Source organism: Fukomys damarensis, unplaced genomic scaffold, assembly GCF_012274545.1.
Source record: "Fukomys damarensis isolate Sample0158 unplaced genomic scaffold, DMR_v1.0_HiC HiC_scaffold_1, whole genome shotgun sequence".
NCBI lineage: Eukaryota > Metazoa > Chordata > Mammalia > Rodentia > Bathyergidae > Fukomys > Fukomys damarensis.
In genome coordinates this window covers 27527851-27540959 of record NW_022900913.1, presented here as the reverse complement: position 1 = coordinate 27540959, position 13109 = coordinate 27527851, and the positions used below count along the sequence as shown (strand labels likewise).

The 13109-nt window shown below is 36.6% G+C and overlaps 1 protein-coding gene across 8 annotated transcripts in view; it reads right to left on the bottom strand.

The window, feature by feature from the left end:
- Positions 1–13109, bottom strand: part of Spef2 (sperm flagellar 2) — a 172462-nt gene that overhangs the window by 132129 nt on the left and 27224 nt on the right. For all 8 annotated transcript variants that reach the window (XM_033759234.1, XM_033759304.1, XM_033759177.1 and 5 more), the window contains exons 5-7: positions 12521–12585; positions 8628–8814; positions 3027–3215 (exon numbers count right to left, since the gene is read on the bottom strand). In XM_033759234.1, coding sequence (XP_033615125.1) covers positions 3027–3215; positions 8628–8814; positions 12521–12585 — 441 coding nt within the window. The remainder of the gene's footprint in view (positions 1–3026; positions 3216–8627; positions 8815–12520; positions 12586–13109) is intronic.

Genomic DNA, 13109 nt, shown 5'->3' with positions numbered 1-13109 from the left:
TTTCTCCTTCTCTCTTTCTCTTACTCCTTCCAGGGTTTTCTCCCCTTCTTTCCTCTTCCATTCCTTTCTTTCTTATATTCTCTCTTTCTGGTTTCCTCCTCCCTCCATTCTTCTTTTCCATTCAGCCAATTAATCTTTCTTATTCTTTTCTACCTCTATCATCTACTCTGTGCTAAACCCACTACAGTTTCCTGTCTCATTTTAGCAAAGTAGGTTGCAGCCCTAAAAAGAGAAAGGAGGAAAGGAAAAAGGAAGTCTGTGGGAGGCAGTAAATCTTAGTTGTTATGAACTTGGACTCTAAAGTCTGCTGGGGCAGGCTTTGCTCCTGATACACCACTGATGAGCTGCGTGATTTAGAGCCTACTAAGCTTCACTTTTCTGATGTATAAGATGTAGATAAGGATAGAGTCCACTTGAAGCTATTGTAAAAATCATGTATGTATATAATGAGCATGGCGCCACTCCTGACTCAAATCAAAAGCTAAAAAATGTTAAATATTATTGCACCTACTTCTTATTAATAGCAAGTGCCACCAAAATTTGAAATCAGGAACTGTTTTAACATAGACCATCCAATTGCCTCAAAGGCAGAGATTAGCAAATTAAATTTAAAAACAAATTTACAAAGCTTCCAAGGTCAAATCAGAAGTTCTGTCACCTCCCTCACTCACTTTTTCTCTCCTTCTTTCTCTTTTTCTTTCTTCCTCTCATTAGAATGTGATGGGCAGTGGGCTCAGCCTTTGGGAAACAGTAGTGAGCAAGAGTAAACATGGTCTTACCTCATAAAAGCCAGTGGGATATGCAAACAATAAAAAAGACCCATGATTAAATGTATAACTAGTTACACACTATGACAAGTGTCACTAGAGCAAGACTCTGGACATGGAGTACATAACAAGAGGCCTGACCTAGACAAGAAGTGATGTGTACACAGAGATCTGAACGATGAAGTTATGTGGCAAGAGGGAGAAAGGTGGAAGAAATTACCTTTTTAGTGATTTGCGAGTGGAAAGGTGTGGCCAGAGCAGAGGGGACCAAGAGGAGGAAGTTAGGAGTAGAGATGTTAGTAGAGGTGATAGGAAGCAAGCAATGGAATTCCCATATGAAGGGAGTGAGAAAATCCGAGAGTCACAAAAGACTCTTCTGGCTGAACAATGGAAAGTGGACTGGAGGAGATGAGAGAGCAGGGGAGACAATGTTTATGTTATTTTGATTTCCCTTTTTTTCATTTCAAGCAGGTCTTTTTAAACTCCTGCTTTAGAGAATTTCTGCAGAACAAAAAACTTAAAACTCCTGACTAGTAAAAGACCAAGTTCAAATGGAAAATAATCTAGTATTCTCAAAAGAGGAGATGGAGGGCAGGTTTTTAGGTAAAACATGAAGAAGAAGAGACATGCACCCTATTCCCAGTCAGCTCAGCTCCTGGGGAGAAGAAAAGTCACAAGGGAGGCAATAGGGACTGATAAGCTTGTACCAGCCTCTCCAAGATTCCTGTGCCACTAGGGGCACATGCGGATTGCAGCAGCTTGCATCTCAAATACAGCACACTATGCTTGTGCCAGAAGAATGCAGCATTTGGCTCTTCATTATGTAAGCACTGTGCACCTCTTTGGGCGGACCTGGGCTGTTGGAGTCCAGCTGAGGCCAGTAAAAAGAACATAAATAATGTTACGTTCTTATCCACCTGCTTGTTTTTGCCACTGCATACTCACCCAAAATAAGTGAAGGAGAACACTGTAGTAGTAGGAAGAGTAGAAACCAGGGGTTCTGGTACAGACACATGGAAAAACAGGTAAGTTGAACACCAATTTAGTACATGAAATGAAGGTGACTTAGTGATGCTTTTGGATTGGGAGGAGTGTGGGCAAAGCTGGTTTCAAGCAGACAGTGAGGTTTGGACTTGGCTAACTGAGTAGTCCAGCTATTTGTTGGGACACAGAATCTTGAAAGAGAGTCATTTAGTGGGAAAGGTCAGACAATTGTTCTTGTACATGATGAATTAGATGTCTCTGGCATGAGTAGAGATATCAAGAATGCAGTTAAATCTATGGATCCACACCTCAAACACAGAGTCCTAAATGCTTGTCATTCTACTGCAATAATTGTATGGTCATTGTTGTGGATGAGAGTGTCTGGGGAAACAAGCTAGAGGAGGACTATAACAGGCTAAACAAATCCTAAATATCTGCTATGGAAAACCGACAAAAACTGACTCGTATTATCTACAAATAAATATTTTGGGGTAAAACACACCTAGAAAACAGATCTTGACTTCTATGAATGATTCTAAACTGTAATGCATCAAAATACTCTAGGTAAATAAATCATTCTAGACCCAAGGAAGGAGAAGTAAACTATGGACCTGAGAAATCAATTGTTACCAGAAGGCAAAGAATTGTGTATTGAAAATTAATGATGTCTTGTTGAAAAGAAGCAATTTAAAAGCTTTCAGAACCTGGAAATATTCATGTAGAATAATCAACACTAATGCCTACCCTAGTAATGCTATGCCTTTTGGAAAAAAAGTAAGGAAATGGAAATTTGATTATCATCAGTCTTTTTGACACTAACATTTTATTCCTGAAGAAAGTGGAAAAGTGCATTTAAGTTATTCAGGGAAAGGAAAGTTGAATCTAGCATTTTGTAGATAGCAAAACTGATAACAAACTACAGAAGATATTATCCAAATACAAGAACTCAGGGAATATTATCCTATGAGTCCTTTCTGAGGAATCATTTGGGAACGTCAAAATGAACAAAGAGACATAGACAGAAGGAGTGGTGGTGAGCATCAAATACTCAGTTTCTTTAGCCCCCAAACTAGGGAAAGACAGTACAGTATGCAACAGCTATCCGTCCTGTCAATGGATGTTACAGAGAAAAAAGATGAGAGCCTAATAGGCAGATCATATGAAAACAAGTTCTTTTTAGAGAATTGACAACAAAACAGTTTTATTAAAAAAAAAAAAGTATGACTTGTTAAAAAAAATCACAAGTAAACTTAGATTAAGGGCAATATTGCTTACCGCTTCTCGATCAAGAGCATCCTGGAAATCTTTAAGTCGTCTTTCCTCATACTGTTTTTCTCTGAAAATTCTGTTTTGCCATAAAACCTCCTTCTCATGCCGAACGTGCATGAGCTGCACGGCAATCCTGCGCTCCTGCTGGGACTGTCGCATGAGCCTGTGGATCAGCTGTTCCTCACGGTAAGCCTCCTGCAGACACCAGCAGAACAGCAAGTTATTTTTCAAAGCCACGCTTAGTTTCCCATTGGGCTATGCATCCTCTACATGGTGTACAAAAGGCCAAGCATTCATCCAAATCAATTTTTGCCATTTCATTTAAATTAACCAATGAAAAATATCAAGTTTTAAAAAAAAGAAAATTCCCAGGAGTCGTTAAATAATTTTGATATCTAAAGACATTAGGTCTTGAAATTCACAATTGATTTAAATGAATACAGTACTTATTTTGAACTGTGACTTAAAAAAATCAAGTGAGGTGCTTTTTTCCCCAAGATTTTATGAACAAGCAATATAATTCTCAATTTATAAGCATGTTTTCCTAAGTTTGGAAATGTGTTATGCGCTCCCCATCTACTAGTCAAAAAAGAAATGTCGACATTGTTCAGGTAAAGTCAGCAATCTAGTTAGTTCCTGGTGGGGACAACACAATACCCACGTAAAGAAAAGGTAAAAATTGGTAATGAAGATGAAGCTAAGTAGAGATGACTTAGTGCTTATCTTAAAAAATCTGAGAGGTCATAATTTGAAGAAGAAACTGGTGGCTGTTTAGGAAAATAGTAAGGTAACCAGTAAATAAATATTAGAAGAAACATTAAGCGGGAATCAGAACACCTGACTTTCGTGCCCCTATGTGTACCACTCCCTGGCTGTGTGGGTTTGGGCAAATAGCTCTGTTTTGCAAGATTATTTCACAGCAGGAAACAAGGAGAGGTATAAATGGAAGATGACCTCTGAGGTTCCTCCATCTCTCTCACTGTCTAAACAGAGACATCATGTGGAAAGGAGAGGTAATTAAAGTACCCAGTAGGGGTTCAGAAACACTGGAGTTTTCCATTTTAAACTCAACAATCCAATGATTTAGATAGAAAGCTGGCATCATTAATGATACCGCTTCCAATGATCTCTACCACTATAAGATTACAGCAGAAATATTGCATATTTAACCAAACCAAGATGCAAATTAAAACAACACTCCATGGTAAATGTTGAAGCCTAAACCTGGGAATTACTAAAAATGTAAAGTTCAGATGAAATGAATATGAAATTTTTCTGTTAGTAGATATATGGGATTTAAAAGTCATGAGTAACTTTTAAACATATGTCTCATCTATTTATAAAATTCTAAAAAGCTTTATGTTAATGATTGATTTCCTTTTAATATCCAATACTGGGGGTGAGGCAGAATATAAAAATGGCCACAAGTCCTTCCCTTCTGTTCTTTCACAGTCTCCCAATCTTACCCTAAAGATATCCCCAGCAAAAAGGAGAATCTATTTCTACACTCCTTAAACATAAGTTATGGAGTAACCGTTAACTTGAACCAAACAATTAGATATCAGCTAAAGAAACAATGTATACAAGGCAAACATGAAAAAGAAAGCTTGAGGTCTGATTTTAATTCTCTATGCCACTTCCACCACGTGAATAACCTGGTCTACTAGAAAACAAGACAGAGGCACTAGTCCTCTCCAGCAGGACCTGATGGAGCTATCAGGAGTCAGCCAGTTTCCCATCCACCTACTGCCCAGCTGAGATCACAAGCACAGCACAGCTCAGCCCGGTCCACATTGTCCACTATTACATCTGTGGAATGATTTTTGGATATGAGAAGCACAATCTCAAGCACATATTTTAAAAATACAACTGTGCTTTATTATTCCAAGTGAATTCTAGAAGACTATGTTGTGCTTACATGACAAAATGACTTAGTTGGCAAGATAAGATCTGCGCATTCAACCCTTATAAAGAGCATACTAGATTGGTCAGCTATGTTTTGGTTATTATTGCATGACAACACACTAGGGATAAAGTGGGATAGAGGAAAATTATTGTAGAATGGCTGTGTCAGGCTATACTTCACCATATTTTTAAAATATTTTTATTAGTACATGTCTGCATACACAATGTTTACATTCATCTTAGAGATTAGGCATGTAACAACATGTCTTTATTCTTTTTATTCCTTTTCCCTGTCCCTCCTCCTCACCCCTCAGTCCCTGGATCCCCTTTCCATTGCAAAAGATCTATCTCCTTGTTTCCTATTGACTATCTTTCAAAAAAACTTATTTATCCCTCTGGTTTTTCATATAAAAGAAGGTATGTTACATTTAAGTCTCATTATATTTTGATCACCCCTTATATATTTTCATAGGAACAAGATGTAAGCTATAGTAAACCTAGAACATAGATGTATTGCAATGAATAAAATGAAAAAAATAATAAAAGACTTACTTCTGTTTTAATTCTTGTTACCACATTTGGGAATGATTTCAATAAATACACAATCCAGAATAGTCTCAATTTGATTATGAGGCCTTCTACTTCTTCCAGAATGTGCACTAGAAGCTTATTCTGATCTGTAACCATTGCCTTATTTTCCAAAGAGGAGTAAGCAGCTCTCATAAACAGATGGACCACTATCAGGAAAAACTGATAGCTAAGGATCTTTTATCTATAAAGTGACCCAGAGGTCTGGCATTCAAATGCTATTTCCAGGAAACTATCATAGAAAAGGTCCTTGTAAGGCAAAGATAGTTGATTTGTGGTGAACCCCAAGAACTAGTCAGGATGCAAGCTTAGTAACTATGGAATAAGGTTATAGTTTGACTTGTGAAGTACTTTAAATTCAAGAAATCCAAAATTAAATTAGTCCCCTTTAGACTCCTTTCTCTTTCTATATTTTTCCAGCTCTTTCTATATTTTTCTATATTGGTAGCCCTATAATAACCTACTTGGGGACCTTATAGTATGGCCATTTTAAATTCATTCCTACCTCACAATCCTACTTTCCAGTTCTCCAAGAGGTAGTCAATTTTATCTCCTTCTGTGCATATTATGTGACCTCCCCCAGTCCTCTCTTTATTCACAGACACTATGGCTATTTTGGGTGACATCAGCCCTTCACTACCATGCCTTCCTCTTCACTTTAATTCTCAAAAATTATGCTCCAAAATATCAAAGTGATCTTCCTATCTTTAAATCTCATCATTTAATTCATATAGTATCTTTTATTGGTAGAACACTGGGCAAGACATCGAGAAGATCATGATCTCTAGTTCTTCCAGCAGCTCAACACAAATGAGGGTATATAAATTTCAGGGGGAAATGCAACAGCTTGGAAGCTATGGAAGCATTTCTGATAGATCTGGTGCCAAAAGACAAGCATTCGGGGCTGGCGTGAGAATCACTGGAAAAACACACTTTGCATGAGAGTTTTCTGTTCAGTAGTGTCGCTTGTGTCAGTCACACACTTTACTCAGTGGAAAGGAAGCTGTGGAAATAGACTCCTTGCTGGGTGTCCCATACTAGCCCTAAGAAATAATAGTTCCTCACCACCGAGGAGAAGGAGCAAATGACGAGTTTGCCACCATGGGAATATTCAGAGCTCTGACTCTTCAGTCCCTCAGTATAATTGCTGGATTGCCAAATTGGTAAACATGTCTCCAGCTTTAGTCTTGACAACTCAGTGCTAACAATATCCTCATGGGAAGTATGGGAATCCAGAAATAATTCATTTACCCCATTTTCCAAACAAACACCAGAAACACCTTCTGTATAAGCAGAAGGAGGAGAAGAAACAAAACCTTGTAGTTGACACACAAGTGTAATGAAAGTGTGTCTAAAATTCCATTGTGAAGTAATAAAACTTGAAGTAAGAAGTTGTTATAAAACCTACCTTCGAATTGTCTGATTTTCATACTTTATAGTTATTCTAATTAAAAGGGAGATGGTGAAGCTGATTGAGTAAAATATAAATGAATCTGAAACATAACCTTCTGCCACAAAGATATTCCAGAGTTGTTCTCTGAATTTTCCACTAGGAACTGAATAGAATCTTTAGTAACAGTTTCATTTCCTCATATGAACAAGAACAGAACCTCTGAGCCAATCAGATATAGTTAGTGAATGGAAAGAGCATCTTCAAATGGTTTTGTTAGTTTAGACATGCAGATTTGTCCTATTTACTTTCACAATCAAACTCACCTTCCTTCTTCCCCAGCCTGCTACTTTTATCATCTTTCTTAATCCACAACTGGCACCTCTGTCACCCAGGTGGAAAGAAATCTACAAATCTGGCTTTTAGTACCAACATTTACTCTCCCACATCCAATGAATCATTAAGTCCTATTGATTTTGCTTCTAAAATACTTCTTGAAGCTACTTCTCTCAATCCCTATTGCCAGGAACCTAAATCTAGACTGAGACCATCTTACTTGGATTACAGGAATGGCCAAGACTTGTTTTGCCCTCTTGCAATCTAGTCTCTAAACCAGAGTCAGAATGTTTTTTTTTTTTTTTTTTAAAGACAAAATTGACCTTGTTCCCTTTTGCACTCAAATAGGAAACTGTAAAATTAGTTTCTGTCTGGCCCATTGTGATTTGGCTCTGGTGAGTTCTGCTAGATGACATGACTTTGTTGACTTAAAGTTCTAAGCTTTTCCATGTGATTTCCTCTGCTGTGGAAACCCATTTCACCTCCTCCCATTTCAGCAACCTCTGGAAACTGGCCCTCCACTCTACTCTACCATCTCCACCTTCAGTTAGCATGACCCTCTTCACGTGTCTGTTATTACCAGACGTCATCCCCTGCATCAAGCTGGGTAGCCTCCCTCCCATGTCACCTACCAGCACATCCCCATTACCTTCATACAGCTTTCACCCTTGCTTATTTACAGGGCCTTTCTAATGAGTGAGCTCTGGGAGAGCCAGTTTCCTGTTATTCCTGTGCACTCTTGTATTTCTGAGGCTCCCATAAGTACCCAGAGCATAGAGGAAGGCTGGTAAACATGAGCTCAATGTAAGGGTTGCTCAGTGATTCTACAGTGTAACGAAATCAGAAATCAGAAATCAGAAATCAAACACCAGCTACAGCATGTGAGATTCAATCTGGATGGGATCAGGCGATGCTGAGGCCCCTGGTATAGGAACCACATTTTGTGAGCTCCTGGAGTGGACCAATGAGCAAAGTGAGAGGATGAACAACTCTTTCCTGTTTTAATTAGAATTCTTCCTTTGTCATTTAAAAGTAACAACAGATACACACGGTTCACATCAATTTAAGATTGCCTTTTTGTCAGTACATTTTTTATTATGGTAAATCATACACAGCAAAATTTACTATTTCAGTAATTTTAAGTGTATAATTCAATACCATTAAATACTTTCACAATGCTATGCAATCGCAAGATGATTCTTTGGTACATTTGGTAAATGTGCAGAGATTTTTCCCCCCTAATTATATTTGCTGTTTTGACGTGACCATGTACCAGTGACATTTAATCAGAATGGCAGACATATCCACATGTATGTGTATAGAAGAGCACATTTTACAAAGTTGTTATTTAACAGCACTGTTATCTAACTCTCACCTCAGTATCTTACCTCCTGTGCTTCGTGAGCGATTAACTGGTCCATTAACAACCTCCTCCGTCTTTTCTCCCTTTGCTCTCGGGCAAAAGCATCTTCTTCTAGGCGCTTCTGGATTTTTTTAATGTAGTCATCATCTGAGTAAGTGTTTAACAAGTCGGTAGTTGTATGGTCTGCTGTATCTAAACCAGTCTTGGAGGCACTAAGGGAGACAGTTTTTATTTTAGATTTAAAAAATGTGATTATGAGTTAACATTTATTACTATGGAAGACCTCTGGAGAGGGCTCCCTTGAGTGTTCTTTTAATTGATTAATGATTGAAGTGAGTATTAGATCCTCAGCGTGGCACCCATAGCTTATCAATAGATTCCATTTGCTTCTGCCCATTTCTGAGCTGTCTCTGTGAGGTCCTTAGCTTAGCCTTCTTTCTAAACCCATCACTTTTTATAGTTGCACTTAAGATCCTACCTAGAGATTCTGAATTTCTCCCCCTCTTCTTCCTACTGGGCATGTACTTCTTTCATTCCACATTTTGAGTCAACAGTAAGCTATTGATAAGTAAAATGTCAGGGAAGGCACACCTCCATGGCAGCAGACCAGACTAGAGAATACTCCCATGGATGACAATGCAAGTTATTTTACAAACTCCCAGATGAATTTCTGACACCTTAGGATGTGGCTCAGCCCCTATTGGAAACTCAGCAATTGGAAGTTAACTTGCTGATCATGTTACGTGCGTAAGCACAGATCTAACCTGGCCTTTATCCTAACTTGTAGTCAAAGCTCGAAATATCAGAAAGAGCTCTATAGTCTTTGCAAAAAAAATAAACACTACTAGTGAGACAAAATTAGCCAGTATGAAAACAACAATAACAACAACAACAAAGCAAGGGATCAAGAGTTGGTTTGGAGGGAGGATAAAAAAGGGTCTTAAGATGTGCTATGTACATGAACCAACATCCCATGTGGAATTTAAACATTATGTACTACACACATGTACTAATAAAACAATTTTAAAGGCGTCATTAAAAATAAAAGATACATTTTATGTATATCACAATTATATCAATTCTTTTCTGCATACCTCTCTAAAAAGTAAATAGAATGCAATGGCACAATAACATAAATAACTTGATTACTTGTGAAGACATAATAATTTTTTGTGAATAATCACTGCTCTTAATGTTCTGAGTAATACATATTTGACAGAATGTAACAGTCTAATTCATAAAACAAGGACATGTTATTTATTTTTTGTTTGTTTGTTTATTTTTATTGAGTTTATTGGTATAATCTAGGTCTACAATACAGTTACATTCATTACTGGGATCCTGTACCTTCACATGACAGGTCTTGGTTCTCATTTTTTCCCCTTGTCCCTGCCCTCCCTTCACTCCCTCCTCCCCTCCCCATTTACAAACTATTTCCATTTTTACATTTTCTCATATTTTTTCTAAATAAGGGAAAAGAAAAAAATATGAGAACATGTTATTTAAATATGTAGAGATTAAAGTCATCAATTCCAATAAAGAGATAATCCTGTAAAAGCACAACTAAATTGATTTGTGATGCAATAATTGCATATTTACAATATTGGCCATATCATACGATTGTATATTTTAGGTTTACTGCTCTCCAAAGAATTCTGAAATGTAAAATATATAAATTGATCTAATGCTGGCAAAAATATTTTTTCTAAAAAAATAGGATTGGAGGGGAAAGATGGGAGAAAGAATTGAGATGTGTTATGTACATGTACCAGTTCCTCACAATGAATGTGGTGATCATTATGTTCTGCAAATGTACATTAATGAAAAAGATTTTAAAAATTTTTAAAACAATGGCTAGAAAAGGTACACATAAATCTATCAAAATTAGAGCATCCTAAAAACTTAGCTAAATAAACAAATAAAACAAATAGTATATATAATTTGCTTGAAAAATTAAAAGCAAAAGACCTGATAAACCCTGAGGGAAAAGTAGCCATGGGAGCCCTCCCATTGCTAGTATTATGATACTGTATTTCATAAGATATTTTATTTATTCTTCCACAGAAGGAAAAAATACAGACTTTGAGGTGATAGTCCTGTCCCTTAGGAATTGTTCAGAGACAGCCTGTGATAGAGGCAGCTATAGAAACTGCTCTTTAGGGTCCAGCTGCAAGATTTGACTGTTCTCTGACATCATTAATCTGAATTTTCTCAATGTGCTCAACACATTGTCCTGGATTTTAAGCTAAAGCTTTACAAGGAATTTAAAAAGTAGTGATTAATACATGGGTTTAAGAGGACCATAAAGAACCTTAGCCTTCATTTTCTTTAAAAATTTGCCCTAGACTCATTCACTTACATGCTCTGAGGTGATGAAAAGATGGTACCCAGCAGAAATACCTTTTCAAATTTTTAATTTTCATACAGAGATTTCTTTAACTGATCATTATAATTAAGCATAAAGTCACAGATTACAAAGTCATATTTTGCTGAATCCTAGAGGCCTAAATTATTCATTCTACTTACTGTTTTTAGATTAGTTTATCCAAAAATTTCCAGTTTATTGGTGTTGTTTTTTATTTTGTAAAAATAAAGCAGTTAGAAAAGAAAGGACATATGGAGATACCTCAAAGAATTGGGACCAGAGGTTCCATTTAACCCAGTCATCTCTCTGCTGGGAATCTTTCCAAAGGAATTAAAAGAATCACACCACAGTGATATATGTACACCAATGTTTATAGCAGCAGAGTTTGTAATAGCTAAAACTTGGAAACAGCCCATTTGCCCATCTGTTGGAAACTGGATAAAGAAGATGTGATTTTTATATAAAGTGGAATACTACTCAGCCATAAAGACTGAAAAATTAGAGTCATTCATAGGAAAATGGATACATATTGAGGATATACTCGTAAGTGAAATAAATAAGTCACACGTGTAAATACCAAATAGTTTCTCTGGTGTGAAAAACTATAATTGTAAATAAGATACTAATGGTATAACTGACAATGTGAAATAGGGAGAAAAGAGCTAAAGGTGTAGGGGAAGTGGGAAGGGTAGGGGAAAGGAAGTAAGGGAAAAAATATGAGAAAATGGAAAGAAGGAAATAAAGTGTTTATAAATGGGGTGGGGAGGAGGGGGTGAAGGGAGGGCAGGGACAAGGGGAAAAAATGAGAACCAAGACCTGTCATGTAAAGATACAAGATCCCAACAATGAATGTAACTGTACTGTATACCTAAAATGTACCAATAAACTTAATGAGAAAAAAAATGTTTGAAGAGCATCTCTGACCAATACAGCATCAAACATTTATCTGTTCTCTATTACTTTTGCCAATCCAACCAGTCTCTAGGTCTCCATCAGTTACCTTCAGAAACCTCAAAGCAACAGGAGTTAATAGGAAGTAAAGGGCTAAAGGTGTAGGGAAAGTGGGAAGGGTGGGGGAAAGGTAATAAGAGAGAGGAAAAAAAATATGAGAAACTGAAAAAATGGAAACAGTGTTTGTAAATGGGGAGGGGAGGAGGGGGTGAAGGGAGGGCAGGGACAACGGGAAAAAATGAGAATCAAGACCTATTATGTAAAGGTACAGGATCCCAATAATGAAGGTAACTGTATTGTATATCTAGATTGTACCAATAAACTGAATAAAAAGAAAAAAAAATAGTTTAGTTGGTAGAATAACCGTAGCATAAAAAAACTTTACATTGCATAATATCTACCTTCCCTGTAGACTTTGTGAGAGTTGTTAATAATTTGAATTTTAACGCTTTTTATCTTCTTTCATATACATTCTTAATGAAGTTTCTCCAAAGTGAAAGACCTTTGGAGTAGATATACAAGATAAATTATTTCTAAATATTTAAGGGTTACATATAGAGTAGAATCTGATATTGTGAATATTTAAAGAGTTCGTACCCTACCTTTCTTTGGCCTGGAGATCCTTTTTTATTAGTGCTTCAAACTTCATAATCTCATCAGCGACATCCTTAAAGAAAATTCATCATCATTTAAACATTTTCATGTAACCTTCACTACACTATTAACTGACTGAAAGTCTGAAAATTGAACAGCTCTTTATTAAGAGTTACAATTTATTATTACTGGACTCTTTAAACTCAGGAAAATAGTTAAATACTAAACTGAGGTCAGAAAAAGCCACTGTGGTGATATTTTTTTTGAACCCAACCAAAAGACATTTTGTAAGTATTTTTTAAAAATGTGGATTAATGTAAAATACAATGGATTTAGGAATCAGAGAGGTCTGTCAATGGCTGCTTTACCAGCACTAGTGAACTTGAGTAAAACATGTTAGTTTTTAGGGCTTCAGTTTCCTTATCTACAAAACAGGGGAAATAATACTCTACTTACTTAGAAAGTTATTTTCAAATTAAATTGCCAATCCACAGCCTGACATATAATAAATATCCAATAATGGTAACTATTATTATCTTCTTATGTCACACAAGAGAAGATCAATAATCAAGAATTAGTATCAAAATACAGTATTGC